A 14456-nucleotide genomic window follows, 5' to 3' on the forward strand; every position below is an offset into this window, starting at 1 on the left:
AGCCTGATGTGGGGCTCGATCCCAGAACGCCGGGATCACGCCCTGAGCCGAAGGCAGACGCTTAACCGCTGTGCCACCCAGGCGCCCCCTCTCCATCTTTCTTATTGGAGGTCTTGCATCCGTTCTGAGTGTTCCCCTGCCTCTAACTCATCACCCCCTTTTGTCTCTGTCCTCTGGAGCCCACTGTGGTCTCTGACCTGGGTGAGGCCTCTTTCTCCTGCCTGCCCTTTCGTCTGAGTCCAGGTTATTAACAGTCAGGCGTGTCCATCCCATTGCCCTCACCACCACCTATATCCGTCCATACCTAGGGCCAGGGGGAGTGGGGCCCGTGGAGAGGGATGCAGGATTTGAGAGCTGCCATTTCTCAAGCTCCTCTGATGTCCCTGGCACACTGATAAGCATTGTAGGTGCATTATTTTATCATTACTTGCTTCTTGTGGTGCAGACGCACTTATTTTCACATGAGGTCAGTGGCTCAGGGAGGTTGCAATCTGGCCTGTAGTTACACAGCTTTCAAGGTCACAGAGATGAATCAAGGGACTAGAGAGGCCCCTGGGGAAAGAGTTTTGGATTCCCACAACGTCCAGCGTTGGTCACGACCTCAGTCTGGTTTTCTTCACCTCACCTCCCAGCCCCCCAAGTCTTCAGACATGCCATGATGAGTCCCCTCTCAGATACTCGTAGAGGCACCGTGCTAGGTACAGTGTAGACCAGAATCTGGATTCTCTGCTTCCACTTGACTAGGGAGGAGACAGGGGTATAGCTCTACTTAAGGTTCACATACTAAATAACAGCGAGAATGTGGACTCGCCTCCCATTAGAGACCAAATTCTTAAACCACTAAAGCACACGCATGGAAGAACCAAAAACATCTAAATCCTACGTTAGATGGGGCTAGGTTTCCCTTGGGGAAAACTCCCCTTGCCCAAAGACAGCGCTGTGTAGAGGCAAGAATTAACTGGGTTGTCGGGTACTTCAGGGTCCAAGATGGGCAGCAGAATTTCTAGGGCCTGAGGCCAGAATCTCCAGAGATGGTGACCCAAGCAAGCCCTTTCTGCCATGCGCCTGGGCATAGGGCCATGAAAGATGCAGTCCTTGCCTCTGTGGAGCTCCAGGCCTATTGGACAGACATATGACTTCAAGTGGCAAAGCCAATTCCTATGGGGTGGGGACCCCGAAGACCTCCCAAAGGCAGCTCTGTGTCTCACTTGCTCTTACATCAGCGTCCCCCAGGTCCTAACCCACACTCCTCTGGTCTCCTTTGGCATCTTGTCCAATTGGTTTTTCCCTCTTCTGTAGGTCTCTTCTCCCTTCAAGATTTGGTCCCTAAAGCTTTCAGCCCTGGGCCCCCACCACTGTTCTCTGAAGAACACCAAAGTACCCACAACTTTTAGGCTTCCTGTGCAGGGCTGAACTTTTGCACAGGGCAACAGCTCTCCGTGGGCCCCACAAGTTCTAGTACTTCCTCTTACTGGAGCCCAGTGTTGGATTTCCTTAATCAGGGAGTTTCTAAGTGGTGCCTAACACTGGCCCACATCATTCATTTCCATTCCCTTCCATCTTTTTTGGAGTCCTCCAATCCAATCACGCCAGGTGGTTTTTGAGTTTCCTCTCCAGCAGCAATGGGAAGAAGATGGGCCCTGCCCTGAAGGGTTCCCAGAGAGGCTGAGGACCCTTTATGAGCCTGCATCTGGAATCTTCCCTCAGAGCAAACAGGCTCCAGCAGGTCCCAATGACTTTGGAGAAGTGATTCATGGCCAGTCCGTTCCTTTTCTCTCACATGACGATCCTTCTCTGACACCATGAGTTTTAATGGCTAGAAACAAAGACCTGTGGAGATTCACTCTTACTTGGGGTACACCTCAGAGGAGACCCTCAGGAAGCATCCTTCAGTAGTTCAGTAACTCTGTGCTCGGGTGTTCTAGGTCCAGATTACAGTTGATGGAGAGAATGAATAAACCCAAGGTCATTTATAAGCCGGACCTTGAAAGAATTGATTTGTGCAGTCACCGTCACCACACACACCTGCGCCCCTCGTGGAAAGCTCCAAGGGAAAGAGCCAGGAGCCTGGGAGCCCTAGTGACCCATCTGATGGGGCTGAGACTGAGTGGACCATGAGGGCACTGAGGAGGGGTCTGGGACTGGGGGCTTCTGGAGATGAATGGTGAGTTTTGGTGGGGATCTGCGAATCAGGGATTTCTGAGAGGGAATGGGTGGCTTGAAGGAAAAGTCGGGTACTCTGAGAAGTGGGGATTCGGAAGAGATGTGTGGGTTCCTGAGGAGGTGGCAGGATCTGAGATATGGGGCCACTGAGGAAGAGTGGGGACCTGTGAGGAGTGAAGGCTCTAAGGAGGAACGGTGGCTCAGGAGGAGTGGGAGCTCTGGTGGGGAGTACAGGGCGCAGAGGAGATGGGCGGGTTCTCTGAGGAGGCTCGAGGGTCTCTGAGGAAATGCGGGACCTCTCTGAGGAGGTGCGGGGGCTCTGAGGAGACGTGAGGGGCCCTAAGAAGGATTAAGGTCTCTAAGCAGTAATCCTTGTTCTGAGCAGGTGAGGGAGGCGGAGTTATATGGGGGGGGCGGGTGTGGAAAGAGGGGGGTGTAGGTGCGAAGAGCTGTTGCCTCGGCAACCCAACCAAGTCCCGGGCCGTTGAAAGGAGCTGTTAGGGGCGTGTCTGTGGGTGGTGCGCGGCGGCCCGGCGGCGGCAGTTGGCTGTCGGAGACTGTGGGGCGTGCCCATGTGCGGTGCGCGGCCGCCTGCCTGGCGGCGGTTGGCTGGAGGCGGTGACGAGGGGTGGGGCTTGGGGATGCGCGCGCGCAGCGCGCGGGTGGAGGTGGTTGGCTGCGGCGCCCTTGTGAGCGCTCCAGGCCCGGCGGCTACCCCTCAGCGCTTGCCGGGCTCCGCCGTCCATGGACTCCCCGCCGCGCCCGCAGCGCCCCGCGCCGCCTCCCCCGGCCCCGCGCCGCCCGCCGCCCGGGCCCCCTCCGGCCCCCGACACAGGCGAGGTCCTGCAGCAGATCATGGCCATCACCGACCAGAGCCTGGAGGAGGCGCAGGCCAGGTGCTGCGCGGGCTCGACGGGGGCGGGGGCCATCCAAAGTCGCGGCAGAGAAGCGGGCAGAAGGGGGCAGGCTCAGGAGCCAGGGCCAAGTTGGCTGGGGGCCCGAGGGGTGAGGAGGGTGAGAGAGGGTGAGAGAGTGGGGTGCATCTCTGGGCGGGGAGCGGGGAGGGGAGATGTGGGGGCTCGGGGAGGACTGAAGGGGGGGTTCTGAGATCGAGGGGATTTATGAGGTTAAAATGCGACGGATTGAAAGGCTTATGAGGCTAAGCAGGAGGTGATGGGCTTTAGGGGCTCATCCTGGGGCGAGAGGAATGGATTTAAGGGGAGTTTGTGGATGGGGAGGTATATGGTGAAAGGCAGTTTCGGGACTTATGGAATGTAAGGGGTAAGAGGAGAGCAGGGGGGTGTAAGGGCTGAGAGATGGGATTTGTGAAGGATGGACAGCTATATGGATGCATTGGTGGGACTTCTGAGGTGGGAAGTTTTGAGGGCAGATAATGGAGAGTGAGTTGTGGGCAGTGGGACTCAGGAATGATGAGATGGGGGGTGACTTGGTGTGGGAACCATCAGGAGAAAAGGTTGGTAGGGGAGCTGGGTGGAGGGATGGAGGGCTGCCTCTTTGTTAATTCAGCAAATATTTATTAGACACTTACTGTGTGGGGGACACCCAGCTGGGTGCTGACATAGTCCCTGCTCTCAAGCTCATAGTTGGAGAGAAAGTAAGTAGCAAAAACTAAGTATACATTGTGAGACAAGCTCTAAGAAAAGGAATGGCATGCTCTGGGAAGTCAGATATAGAGGACACAGCACTTTCAGAGGCCCGGAGGTGGGAAAGAGCTGAAAGAAAGCAGAGCCAGAGACTTAAAGTCCCGAGTTCAGTTTAGGGAGAAGTTGGAAGCAGACCGCACGGGGCCCACAAGCCTCAGGAAGTTTAGATTTTATTTCAGTTGCAGTGGGAAAAATCACAGCAGTTTTAAGACGACCTGTCCTGGGGTGCCTGGGTGGCCCAGTCGGTTAAGTCTGCCTTCGGCTCAGGTCATGACCCCAGCATCCTGGGATGGAGCCCGCATCAGGCTCTTTGCTCAGCGGGAAACCTGCTTCTTCCTCTTTCTCTGCCTGCTGTTCCCCCTGCTTGTGCTCTCTCTCTCTGTCAAATAAATAAATTTTTAAAAAATAAAAATCTAAAAAAAAAAAAAAAAAAAAAAGATGACCTGTCCTACCCACCTCCACCCACCACGTGTCAGCCAGCCAAGAATGATGGAATCTGCTTCACAAGGCAACCCATTGTGTTTGGGGCCTGCTCAAATTACTAGAAAATAGGAAAAGACCAACGTCCTTTTGGAGGATGAAGCCTTGTTGAATGGGGCCTGTTTGGGGGTGAAGGATGTTCCCTGGGGATGGGACCAGGGTCTAATGGTGTGGACTGTGCAGTCACTAGAGCCCTTTAGTGAGGCGGGGTTATGCCAAAGCTAAGTGAGCAGCAGCCACAGGAAGGAGGAGGCAAAGAAAAGGTGGATTCGGCATGCATTTGTTCTCCAACTTTCCTTTGCTTCTTGTGGATTGTCCACTCTCTGCAGTTTCACAGCCTCTCTCTGGAAAGTTAAGAGTGTTATTCCCCTCCTCCCTTCCTATGTTCATTCTACTTGTTGGAGAACTGTGCTAGGTGCTAGAGAAACCAAGATGGCTAAGATGTTCTCTGCCCTCTCAGAGCTCATTGAGAAGTGGGGGTGTGTGGGAGACTAATTTATAAATAGTTATCATAACAGGTGTGTGCTGAGTAGAGGTGATTCCTGGCAGCGGTGGAAAAAAAGAGACGGGCCAGGAGAGGGTGCCCTTATGTGATGCTCTGTCTGCTAGATTAGTCTGAGAGCAGGGGCTTTGTTCTGCTTTCCCCTTTGTAGTCCCAGGGCTGTGCACAATGTCTGGCACCTAGCATATAGCAAAGTTTGTGGCACTAAAGATTCTGGAAGGTTTAGGGGGAGCTGGGGAGGGAAAAATGGTCTCTTCACACCCAGGAACCACAGAGGCAGTGCTTTGGGTGTTTGTGGAGCTCCCTGAGTTCCTTCTGTTCTAGGTAAGGAGCTGCTTAAGGAGTGAGATCTGCTCAGGTGTGGCCTTCCTCAGGCATCCATCACCCCATTACAGTCCCAAGGTTGCACTTTTTCTTATAACAGTCCAGACCTCCCCTAGATAGGCTTTAGAATGGTGTGCAGTCAGTCACGTCTTTCTTGCTATTCTTGAAGACAGCTTTTTTTTTTTTCTTTTAAGGCTAAGAAATTGAAAAGTGGGGTATTATACATGCATGACAACATGGTTGTTAGGTAGCTGTTCCCTGGTTTCTTTCTGAGGTAGAAAGGCTCCTGGGGCTTTTATTTTAAGACTTAGAAGCTTCAGATCTGCCCCACTTCTTTGGATATGGCCCTGAAAGTCACAGTCCAGACAATAGTCTGAACTCAAGGCCCTAAAAGTCACACAAGTCCGGACAACAGTCTTCAGTCCTCAGGGAGATCACTTAACTCTGCTCTGGAGCAAAATGCGTGGGTGGGTCTTTTCCTCGTAGTAAACTCTGCAGCCTGGTGGGTTATCAACCTGGGAGGGGAAGCAGATTGTGTCTGTCCTGATCACCCAACTGGGTGAGGCTTTTGCCCTGCCCTCTCTCTTGGTGCACCTGCTGNNNCCTTCATAGCCCCTGGAGTCGGTTTAGCTCAACTGTCTAGCAAGAAGGAATTTTTCATCTCACATGCGAGGCCCTTTCAAACTGTTTTGTCACTGTAGGTATGTTTAAAGAGGGAAAGCACACCTACTCTCCTTAAACCTGAATTCTTACACCTTTCTGCATTATTTGGAAGGCAGCTCCAAGTGCTTGTGCATTATTCGTTTTGTCATTATAGCTGAATAGTCCTGGAATAGTGAACTGTATATTGTTTTTCCTTTGGGCCACACAGATAGTGGACTGTAAGGGACTTTGGAATACACTGCCTTAGTTTAGATCCAGCCCAAGTCAGCTGGAGACTTCCTATGTGAGGGATAGCCAGTCTTCTTGAATGATCTTCTGACCTTCAGCTATGCCCTGAGCTCTTCCTTTTTTTTTTTTAATAATAATAAATTTTACAACATTTTACAGTTTCTACATAGTTTATTTCCTTTGCTTATTTGACTACCTTTATGAGGGATTTATGAGGGTTATTAGACGAGGGTTGAGGGCCCTCTGTCAAGACTGTCAGGCTCCAAAGTTCTTCTCTCCTCCCAGGGCTCTTAACCAATGTTTGGGTCATAAAAATCTGTTGCAAGCTTGGAGCCCTCCCCCATTCTCCCTCCCAACAGCGTGCTCACGTACTGTACCCTTGAGGATCCTCAGGCCTCAGGGGCCCCACAGCCTGGAAACTGCCTCTCATCAAAGGCTGGTGGACTCATTTTTTTGTCCCGTAGTAAGATTTCCAAGAAATCAGTATGAAAACTTTAGAGCTGAGGGGTAAATTTTGGAAACCTGATTGAGAAAGGAAGTAGAATGGTCACAGTATCATCTGGAGATCCATGCTCCATACCTGATGTTCTGGGAGAGCAGCTGAAGAGCCACTTACTACATGTCTTACTACATACTTACTACATGTCTTTTTAAATTACAGTGAATTAAATTAAAATTAAAATTACAATGAATTAAAATTAAAATTAAATACTCAGTTACTCAGTTGCACTAGGTGCATTTCAGATGCTCAGTAGCCACGTGTGACTAGTGGCTACCATATTAGCACAGATGGTGAACATTTCCGTAATTGCAGAAAATACTGGACAGTGGTGCTTTAGAGCAATTCTCCGGCGGGACGAGCAGCAAATTGCTGTGGGAATCTTATTGCAATGCAAGTCCTGCTATAGCAGGTCCCAATGGGATCCAAGAGTCCATATTTCTTTCTTTTTTTTTTTTTTTTTTAAGATTTTATTTATTTATTTGACAGAGAGACAGCCAGCGAGAGAGGGAACACAGGCAGGGGGAGTAGGAGAGGAAGAAGCAGGCTCCCAGTGGAGGAGCCTGATGTGGGGCTCGATCCCATAACGCCAGGATCATGCCCTGAGCCAAAGGCAGACGCTTAACGACTGAGCCACCCAGGCGCCCAAGAGTCCATATTTCTAACAGGCTCCCAAGGGTGCCAATGCCGCTGATCCCAAACCGCACGTGGAGAGGTCAGGCTCTCAAGAGTGGAGATAATAGCATCCCACTTATTTCAATTTTCATGAATTAGTTTACCTAGTAGTTGGTTAATCTGGCAAATGAAAGTTATTTTGGAGCCTAAGTTATGTTTGTGGGCATTATGGATTTTAAATTAATCACGAGGGTCACATATTAGCATTGTTTTGCCTACTTAGTATAGAAAGAAAATTAGAAATGAACAAATAAAATTCAGAAAATAGTTGATTTTTTTTCTCTTAATGAAAATCTTGCCTTGGGGCCATCAGGCCCTGTTGTTTCAGGGTCTGTTTACGTTTTCAATCTAAGGAAATCAGGTTGTGGAAGTTCCAGGGTTGTTTCTGTATTTCCTTTATAGCGTCTATGAAACCACAGCCCAACTTTGTGTTTGTAGAACTTGAGTGCAATAGAAAATGACTGCTGGGGAATGGGGATAGGTTTTAGGACAAAAAACCCTTTATATATAGTGAATAAAGGGATGATGGAGAATGGCCACTATCATATCTGTTTAGGAGCAAATAATGTGGTGTATGAGGTGGTGTACTTGAAACTAGAAAAATTCTGGGTGCCTGGGTGGCTCAGTGAGTTAAGTGTCTGCCTTCGGCTCAGATCATGATCCCAGGGTCCCCTGCTTAGTGGGGAGCCTGCTTCTCCTCCCTCTGCCTGCCACCCCCCTGCTTGTGCGCACTCTCTCTCTTTCTCTCTCTGTTAAATAAATTTTAAAAATCTTAAAAAGAAAAGAAGCTAAAAAGATTATATTCAGAAGTTGACTTTTAGGCAACATAACAGATACTACAATTAAGGACCTCCATAGCTTTTCTTAGGAAGGAAAGATTTCTCTGAATTTATTTTTTAATTTGATTTTTACATACGTGACATGTTAGGTATTTTCTACTAGTAGAAATTTGCATGACTTTCTTAATTCCTCCAGTATTTCTACAGATTGACGTTGCCTGTAGTATAGACTAAATTCTGATTATTAAAAGGAGATGATTTAATTTTGACATTAGAACTTAACCAAGTGGCAAGGCATAAACTGTCAACTGAATGGTGGGCCCCTTTTCTAAAGGTCTGTGTCCCCATATTTAGTATTCCTGTTCTGTCAGTGAGCATTTGGCTTCCAGCATGCCTATTCAAAGCATGGGGGGAGTCAGAGAAGGAATTTATGGTTTGGAATTTCCCAAAGCTAGATAGTGTTAGCAAGATAGGGTCTACTAGTGCAAACCTGGGAAGTAGAATTTCCGAGTTGAAAATTTTCTTTTCAACATCCTTAAGGAGGTTCGTTAGATCCCAGTCAGCTTAGTGCCAGCACTCTGTTCTTAACCTGCTTGTAAGTTTTAGCTTTGCTCTTAGTGTTGGCTTAGCTTGGCTTGGTCTAGTGCCAAAGGAAAGTCTTGCTATCCTTGGAGTACTTTTCCTAGGAGTTGAATTTTGTTGGTTTTAAATTTTCTTAAAGCTATCCAAAATCTAGGGTCTCAGCAAAATCCCTTTTGAAGTGGTTTCATTAAGTAAAGCAACATGCGGAGTGTTTTAGAAAAGTTTTACAAATAAGCAAGTACCCCTCATTCATTTTCGTGACAGTTACTGAGTGCCTCTGTCAGAACACAGTGGTTGATGATGATGAAAACAATGATTTCCTTCATTTAAACTTCCCAGTAACCAGAGAAAGTGGGTGGTTCTTCACAGAGTTTCTAGATAAAGAACTGGACCTGAGTAAGAACTTGCCTGAAGTCAGACAACTCGGAGGTGGCTGGAGAGAGATTTGGCTGTGTTCTCTGGAACACGTGCTGACCTGCCACCCTCCCTGAATTTCCCAGAGCTCCCACTGGTTCACTAGAATATGACGTCACTTCCTGCTCACAGGAGCTGGAAGGTGATCACAGGTGCTGCGGAAGATTGGACAGTTGGGCTAAAGCTAAATAAGATGTTTTTTAAATTTCATTCTCATGGATTTAATCTCATTTACTCAGTAAAACTTCATTTTGTGCCAGGCCTGGGGATACAACAATGATTCCTGAAAGCTCACGGTTTCAGGAATGGCACATGAGAGTATGGTGCTGGGAGTGGGGACCAGAGAAAACATGACAAGGAATCAGCCAGATAAGGAATTAGTCAGAGCGAGGGAGGCCACCTGGCAGCATGACAAGTGTAGATGATAAGACCGTAGAATCTAGCTGAAGTCAGGCAGGGGGACACGAGCATGCGCCAAAGAGATGACCATATATCTGGATGCAAAGCTTTACCCAGGCAGGAAAAGAAGGCACCGTATTCGCGGCTGGGGCAAGCGTGCATGCAGGGAAGGCACAGAGCATGAAGGCATGCAGCATGGCTCCATCAGGCACGAGTGGGGGCACAGCCTTCAAAAGGGGACTCAGATGGGGTGACTGTGCCTCTTAGCTGCTGTCCAAGGGAGCATGGCCTTGAATTCCTTGACAAACAAGGAGTGAGCATAGAGTTTGTTCTGTTCCTTGTATAAGTACTTCTCAAAGTATTCAAACCTATTCAAACCTCAGGTATTGACCCTGGATCAGAAGAAATCTCAATAGTCATTAGCTCCTGTCTACCATCTATTCTTCAGAAATGTCTTGACACTCTCATTTATCACCTTTCAGGTTGAGCCTCCCAGTGGTTTAAGGGCTCTTGTTCTTCTTTCACTCTAAAGTAGTTTTTCCCTTTTATGCATAACATCCTCCTGCCCACATCTAGTGTCATTTGGCCATTATCTTTTTTGATCTTATTCCTCTCTTCTCATGCAGTACTACCTAACCCCTTAACACTTTTCCTCATTCTTAGAGTAGATGGGTACCCACTGTGTCCTCAGCCCTAGAAGAGAGACCAAGAAGATGGGCTCCCAGCAGAGCTCTCTGTTTCCTTGGCTTCTGCTACCTTCTTAGATGGTGGAATCCAGCAGTTCTCACCCCAATTTTTGACTTCTCTATTTGCCCCAGTTTACGTCTGGAGACGTCAGAGCTCTGCCTCCAAACTTTTTGTTTCCATTCTCTGCCTGTTTGACATATCTAGCTTCTACCTTTTCTTCAGTTCAGTTCAACGAGTCTTTGCTCAGCTAGTGTGCCAAGTATGGTGTGGGACTGGAGTTTCTGAAACCAGTAAGTTGAGGCCTTCCTCATGCCCAGGCCAGCCATAATAAATGCTTTAAAGGGAACAGGGGAGGGAGTAAGGAATCCAGGGTGGGACAGGCCACCCATCAGAGTCTTGCACTTGCCTGGGTGGCTTAGTTGGTTAAGTATCCGACTCTTGATCTTAGCTCAGGTCTTGACCTCAGGGTTGAGTTCAAGCCCCGCATTAGGCTCTGTGCTGCTGGGCATGGAGCATACTTAAAGAAAAGAAAGGGAGGAAGAGGGGAAGAAAGGAGGAAGGAAGGAAGGAAGACAGGAAAGAAGGAAGACATAACATGACTGTGAGGCAGGAAAGAAGGTCCATAATGCTTTGGCTGACTAGCAGAGATAAAGTAATAATTCTTGTGAACATGAGGGCAGCATGGTAAATAAATAAAAAACAGAAAATAAAAAACATGCTTAATACACACCTTTTCTATTAGCACTTCCTGTATTTGTTTACTCTCCTTTGTGATCAAATATGAAAGAGTTTGTGGTTGCTGCTTCCACCTCCCCTCCTCCACTCATTCTCTCCCAACCTTCTCCTTCCTCTGCTGAGTCACCAGTGACCCTCATGTTGCTAAGACCAAGGTCTCTCCTGGGTTCTTCTCTTGCTTTGCCTCTAAGAGGCATTTTTCACAGATTGCTTTTCTCTCCTTGAAACTGGTTCCTCCTCACTGGCAGCTCAGTCCCAGTCTCCTCTGTAGGCTCTTCTTGACTTCTATAAATCCATGAGCCTGGCCTGGGACATGGACCCCTCTCTACACTCTTATGGTGATTTCCTCAAGTCTTGTGGCTTAAGGTGCCATCTCTATGCCCAGGACTCCCCATCTTTATATTACTTATCTCCAGCCTTGAGTCCATGTCCATGTGCCTGGTTACCTACGTGATACCCTCCTCTTGGATAGCTCATGGGAATCTCAAGTGTAACCTGATAAAAGCACAGCTCTGCTTTCCAGATCCAAACTGGCTGCCTTCCAGTCTCCCCTGTAGTAGTTAATGGTATCTCCTTTCATCTAGCTGCTCAGGCCTAAAACTAGTAGTTATCCTTGAATTTCCTCTTTCCCCAAAATCCCATACCACTTTATCAGAAGATCCTGTTGATTCCATTGCTGAAGTCAAAGATCTATTTACTTTTTTTTTTTTTTTTTAACTAGGCTTCATGCCCAAGATGGGGCTAAAATTTAGGACATCGAGATCAAGTCACATGCTCCACTGACTGAGCCAGCCAGGTGCCCCAAGATCTATCTACTTTTTTGTCTACTACCATAACTCTAAACTAAGCCAGCAGCATTTCTGGGCTATTCCAGCTGTAGTAGCCTCCAGACTGTGTTCCTGGTTCCACCCCTTGCCTTCCCTTCTGGTCTCAGAGCAGCCACAGTGATCTTTTAAAAATGCAATTCACTTAAAGATAGGCAAATAGATCAATGGAATAGAGTTGAAGATGCAGAAATAAACCCATACATATATAGCCAATTGATTTCCTACAAGGGTGCCAGGACCATTCAGTGGGGAAGGAATAGTCTCTTCAATAAATGGTCTGGAAAAACTGGATCTGTACATGCAAAAGAATGAATTTGAGGGGCACCTGGGTGGCTCAGTAGTTAAGCTTCTGCCTTCTGCTTGGGTCATAATCCTGGAATACTGGGATCAAGCCCCGCTTCGGGCTCCCTGCTCAGCAGAAAGCCTGCTTCTCTCTTTCCCACTCCACCTGCTTGTGTTCCCTCTCTTGCTGTGCCTCTCTCTGTCAAATAAATAAAATAGAATCTTTTAAAAAATGAATTTGAACCCTTACCTAACACCATATACAAAAATTAACTCAAATGGATCAAATACCTAAGTGTAAGAGCTAACCCTGTAACACTCTTAGAAGAAAACACAGGCATAAATCTTTGTAACGTTGAATTAAGCAACGGCTTCTTAGATATGATGCCTAGAGCACAAGCAACAAAAGAAAGAATAGGTAAATTGGATTTCATTAAAATGAAAAACTTCTGTGCTTCAAAGGACACTATCAAGAAAGTAAAAAGACAACTCAAATAGGAGAAAAGATTTGCAAATCATGTATTTGATAAGAGTCTAGTATCCAGAATATATAAAGAACTCTTACAACTCAACAATAAAAAGACAACCCCATTAAAGAATGAGAAAAGGATTTAAATAGACACTTCCCCAAAGAAAAGTGGCTGATAAACACATGAAAAGATGTTCAGTGTCATTGGTCTTCAGAGGAATGCAAGTCAAAGCAACAGTGAGCTACTACCTCACACCCACTGGCGAGGCTATAATAAAAAAGACAAACGCTAGTGTTGGTGAGGATGTGGAGAAATTGGGACCCTCATAAGTTGCTGATGGGAATGGAAAATGGTGCAGCCACTTTATAAAAGTTTGGCATTTCCTCGGAAAGTTAAACATAGTGTTACCATATAACTCCGCAACTCTCCCTAGACACGTGCCCACACAAACACCTCCATGTGGATGTTCATAGTAGCATCATTCACAATAGCCCAAAGTGGAAATAACCCAAATGTCCATCAATTGATAAATGGATAAATGAATTATATCCATACAATGGAATATTATTTGGCCCTAAAAAGGGATGAAGTGCTGATATATAACTTGGCAGAACCATGAAAACATGCTGTGGGATAGGTGCCAGTCACAAAAGGCCCCACACTGTGTGATTCCATTTGTATGAAATGTCCAGGAGAGACAAACCATAGAGACAGAAAGATTAGTGGTTGCTCGGTGGGTGGAGGGGGGAGAAGGGGGAATGACTGCTGAAGGGAACAGGGTTTCTTCTGGGGGTAGGGAGAGTGTTGTAGAAATAGGTAGTGGAGGGACGCCTGGGTGGCTCAGTCGATAGGCGTCTGCCTTTGGCTCGGGTCATGATCCCACGGTCCTGGGATGGAGCCCCACATGGGCTCCCTGCTCAGCGGGAAGCCTGTTTCTCCCCCTCCCACCCCCCCTGCTGGTGTTCCCTCTCTCGCTGTGTCTCTCTCTGTCCAATAAATAAATAAAATCTTAAAACAACACAAATTTATTTATCGTCTTCCGTTTCTGTAGGTTACAAGTTGAGCATGGGTCTCCCTGGGCTAAAATCAAGGTGTTCTAAGGACTGCCTTCATAGGGGAAGAGTTCATTTCCTTGCCTTTTCCAGCTTTTTGAAGCCACCTGCATTCCTTGGCTTTCTTCCTCCATCTTTGGATCCAACAGCAGAGTGTCTCTGACTCTATGTTACCGTTTCTCTCTGACCACAGCTGGAAGAAGTTGTCCACTTTTAAGGACTTGGTGATTAGATTAGGCGCATCTGGGTAATCCAGGCTAATCTTGCCATCTCAAGGTCCTTACCCTTAATCAGAGCCACAGAAATCTTTTTCCGTTGTAACTTATTCTGAGGATCAGCACGTGGGCATCTTGGGGAGCCATTCATCTGCCTATCACAGTTCCCATCACAGGCAAAAGTCAGAGTCGTTCCTCTGACTGACAAGGCTCTTCCATGTGGCCCCCCTTGTCTAAATTCACCTCATGGCTCTCTCCCTCACCCCTTACTCTATAGCATCCTGCGCTCTTAAAAAGCCAAGTGTATTCTCACTCGGCCTTTGCACTGCCTTTTTCATCTACCTAAATTATTACTCTCTACAGCCTCTCTTTTCCTGCCTGACTCCTCGTCATTCTGATCTCGGCTTTGATGTCACGTCAGAGACGTGCAAACTCCAATAAACCTTCTAGCCATCACTCTCGTTTGTTGCCACAAAGCACCTGCCACAGCTCATGGTGGTCTTGTTTGTGTGTGTTTGGTGTCTCTCACTCCCTCTGTCTTAACCGCCACATGGGTGGGAACCTCATCTGTCTGTGTCTGTGACCCTAGAATGGTATATGGCACATATTGGCTGTTCAGTGAACCCCTACTAAATTAACGTCTCATGACACTGGGGTAGGATGGCTGGGGTTTCTTCTATGCATCAAAGGGATACTGTAGGGCAATAGTGTGAACACGGCTTTTAAATCACTGGACCTTGAAAGTTCGTAGCTCTTGATGAGTTATTTGCATTATTTAAATTTGCATTGTTTAAAATTCTGCATGTAAAGGGGAAT

At 47.4% G+C, this 14456-nt stretch overlaps 1 protein-coding gene across 1 annotated transcript in view; it reads left to right on the forward strand.

Moving 5' to 3' along the window:
* The first annotated feature begins 2907 nt into the window (after positions 1-2907).
* The window catches only part of PBX4 (PBX homeobox 4), a 35579-nt gene continuing 24030 nt past the window's right edge, over positions 2908-14456 (forward strand). The window contains exon 1 of the mRNA XM_040628946.1: positions 2908-3059. Within this exon, the coding sequence (XP_040484880.1) occupies positions 2908-3059 (152 nt within the window). The remainder of the gene's footprint in view (positions 3060-14456) is intronic.

The sequence above is a fragment of the Ursus maritimus genome, unplaced genomic scaffold, assembly GCF_017311325.1.
Source record: "Ursus maritimus isolate PB19 unplaced genomic scaffold, ASM1731132v1 scaffold_14, whole genome shotgun sequence".
NCBI classification, from domain to species: Eukaryota; Metazoa; Chordata; class Mammalia; order Carnivora; family Ursidae; genus Ursus; species Ursus maritimus.